Source organism: Nicotiana tomentosiformis, chromosome 12, assembly GCF_000390325.3.
Source record: "Nicotiana tomentosiformis chromosome 12, ASM39032v3, whole genome shotgun sequence".
In the NCBI taxonomy this organism is placed as follows: domain Eukaryota; kingdom Viridiplantae; phylum Streptophyta; class Magnoliopsida; order Solanales; family Solanaceae; genus Nicotiana; species Nicotiana tomentosiformis.
This window is the reverse complement of record NC_090823.1, coordinates 102,668,078-102,670,512: the sequence shown is the minus strand read 5'-3', so window position 1 is coordinate 102,670,512 and position 2,435 is coordinate 102,668,078. Positions and strand designations below refer to the sequence as shown.

The window sequence follows — 2,435 nt, the reverse complement described above, 5'->3', positions numbered from 1 at the left end:
CCTCAAGTTGTTCTTTCAACTCCTTCAATTCTTTTGGAGCCATGCAACACAGTGGGATAGATATAGGCTGGGTATCTGGAGCCAAGTCATACAGAAATCAATATCACGATCTGTTGGCATGCCTGGAAGATCTAAAGGAAATACATTGGAGAAATCCCGGACTACCGGCACTGGATCAATCACTAGAGTCTCTGCAGTAGTGTCTCGAACATAGGCTAGATAAGCCAAACAACCCTTCCTGACCATGTGTCGAGCCTTTAGAAAGGAAATAACCTGGTTAGATGCGCTGACAGATGAACCCTTTCACTCCAACCTAGGCAATGCTGGAATCGCCAAGGTAACAGTCTTGGCATGGCAATCTAGGATGGCATGATATAGAGATAACCAGTCCATGCCCAGGATGATCTCGAAGTCGGTCATGTCAAGCAGTAGAAGATCTGCTTTAGTTTCATAAACACATAATGTAACAATGCAGGACCGGTAGATTTGATCCACAATAACAAAATCGCATACAAGAGTATACACATAAACAGGAGTACTCAAGGACTCACGAGAAACACCCAGGAAATGAGCAAATAGAGATGACACATAGGAATATGTAGACCTTGGATCAAATAATATGGAGGCAGCTTTGCCACAGACAGAAATAATACTTGTGATCACCACATCTGAGGCCTCTGCATCTGGTCTGGCCGGAAAAGCATAGAACCGAGCTGGAGAACCAACTGGATAGCCTCCACCTGGCTGGCCTCCACCTCTAGGACGGCCCCTACCCACCTGCCCACCACCTCTGGTTGGCCGGATGGCTATCGGAGCAACTGGTGCGGTAATCATAGGCTGTTGACCATGCTGCATTGGTCTACCCCGAATCCTAGGGCAGAATCTCTGCATGTGACTGAAATCTCCGCACTCGAAAAAACCCCTTGATACGGTAGACTACTGACCTGAAGTATGGCCCTGATGACCTGAATACCCACTGGAGGAACCCTGAATAGCTGGTGGGCGGTAAGAACTCTTTGGCATAGCATTGAAATAAGGTCACATTGGAGCTCCCCGATGAGGTGGTGGTGCTAGGTATGGGGTCCTGCTCGACTGCCCTCTCACGAACTGATCTCTACCCCGAGACGGGGCACCTCTGAACTCTCCAGAATATCTAAACCACTTATCTTTCATAACTTGCTCTCGGCTATGCTGACGCACACCCTCAATCCTCTGAGCTATCTCTACAACCAGATCATAAAAAGTCCCCTTCTCAACCTCTTGGGCCATAGTGGCATGAATATAATGTGCAAACCCACAACAAATCTCCATACTCTCACCTCATCAGTAGGGAGTATCATAAGTTCATGACGAGACAACTCAGAGAACCTCGTCTCATAATCGGTCACTGACATATGACCCTGCTGGAGCTACTCAAACTGAAACCGCAACTCTCCCCTCTGGGAGGGTGGAATATACCTATCCAGAAAAATACAGGTGAATCTGTCCCAAGTCATGGGAGGAGAACCTGCTAGTCTGCCCATAAGATAGGACTTCCAGCTGAAAAGTAGCAAAGTCTATCCCATGAGACTCCAATATCCTCATGTTGTGCAGTTTGTCCCTACACTGATCAATGAAGTCATGGGGATCCTCATGTCGCTCACCCCCAAAGACAGGAGGATGTAGCCTGGTCCATCTGTCCAATAGCTTCTATGGTTCACCGGCGGCAGCTGGTCTAGGCTCAAGTGTAGTTGCTGCCACTGGCTGGCCTCCACCCACGGGTAGTGCACCCTGGATCTGATATACAGTAGTTGCCTGCCCATGAGCCTGTGCGGTAGGGGTCTGTACTCCTCATCCTGTCTGAGATGTGGCTGGGTCTGCCGGAAATAAATTGGCCTGAGTCATAGTGTCCATGAACCACAATATACGACCCATGACCTCCTAAAATCTTGGTGCAGATGTGAAATCCATCGAAGCTGGCTCTGCTACGGGCACCTCACCTTGCTTTTCGATGATAGGATCCTCTACTGGATCCACTGATGGCATAATTGGAATAACTCTAGGACATCCTCATCCCCTACCATGGGCTGGAGCCCTCCCTCTGCCTCTACCTCTGCCTCTAACAACAGGGGGAGAAGCTCTTCCCTGGTCTGTAACCTCAGTAGAGCGTGTTCTCACCATCTGTGAGAGAATAAGAGAAAGATACTTAGTACTACATCAACTGCACGATAGGAGATGAAGAAAGGTATTTTCCTAACACCCTATAGCCTCTCGAAGATAAGTACATAGGTCTTTGTACCGATCTGCAAGACTATATTAGTCCTGCTCATAACTTGTGAGACCTACGTGAACCTAGTGCTCTGATACCATATTGTCACGACCCAATTTCACCTATAGGTCGTGATGATGCCCAACACCACAGCTAGGCAAGCCAACTAGTGAATTAAACATATATT

The 2,435-nt window shown here is 48.0% G+C and overlaps 1 protein-coding gene across 1 annotated transcript; it reads right to left on the bottom strand.

Annotated features, from left to right (window-relative positions):
- Positions 1-303: 303 nt before the first annotated feature.
- Positions 304-855, bottom strand: LOC138903143 (uncharacterized). The gene has a single exon (XM_070191062.1). It carries the CDS (start codon positions 853-855, stop codon positions 304-306), a length of 552 nt encoding a protein of 183 aa, XP_070047163.1.
- Positions 856-2,435: the final 1,580 nt, after the last annotated feature.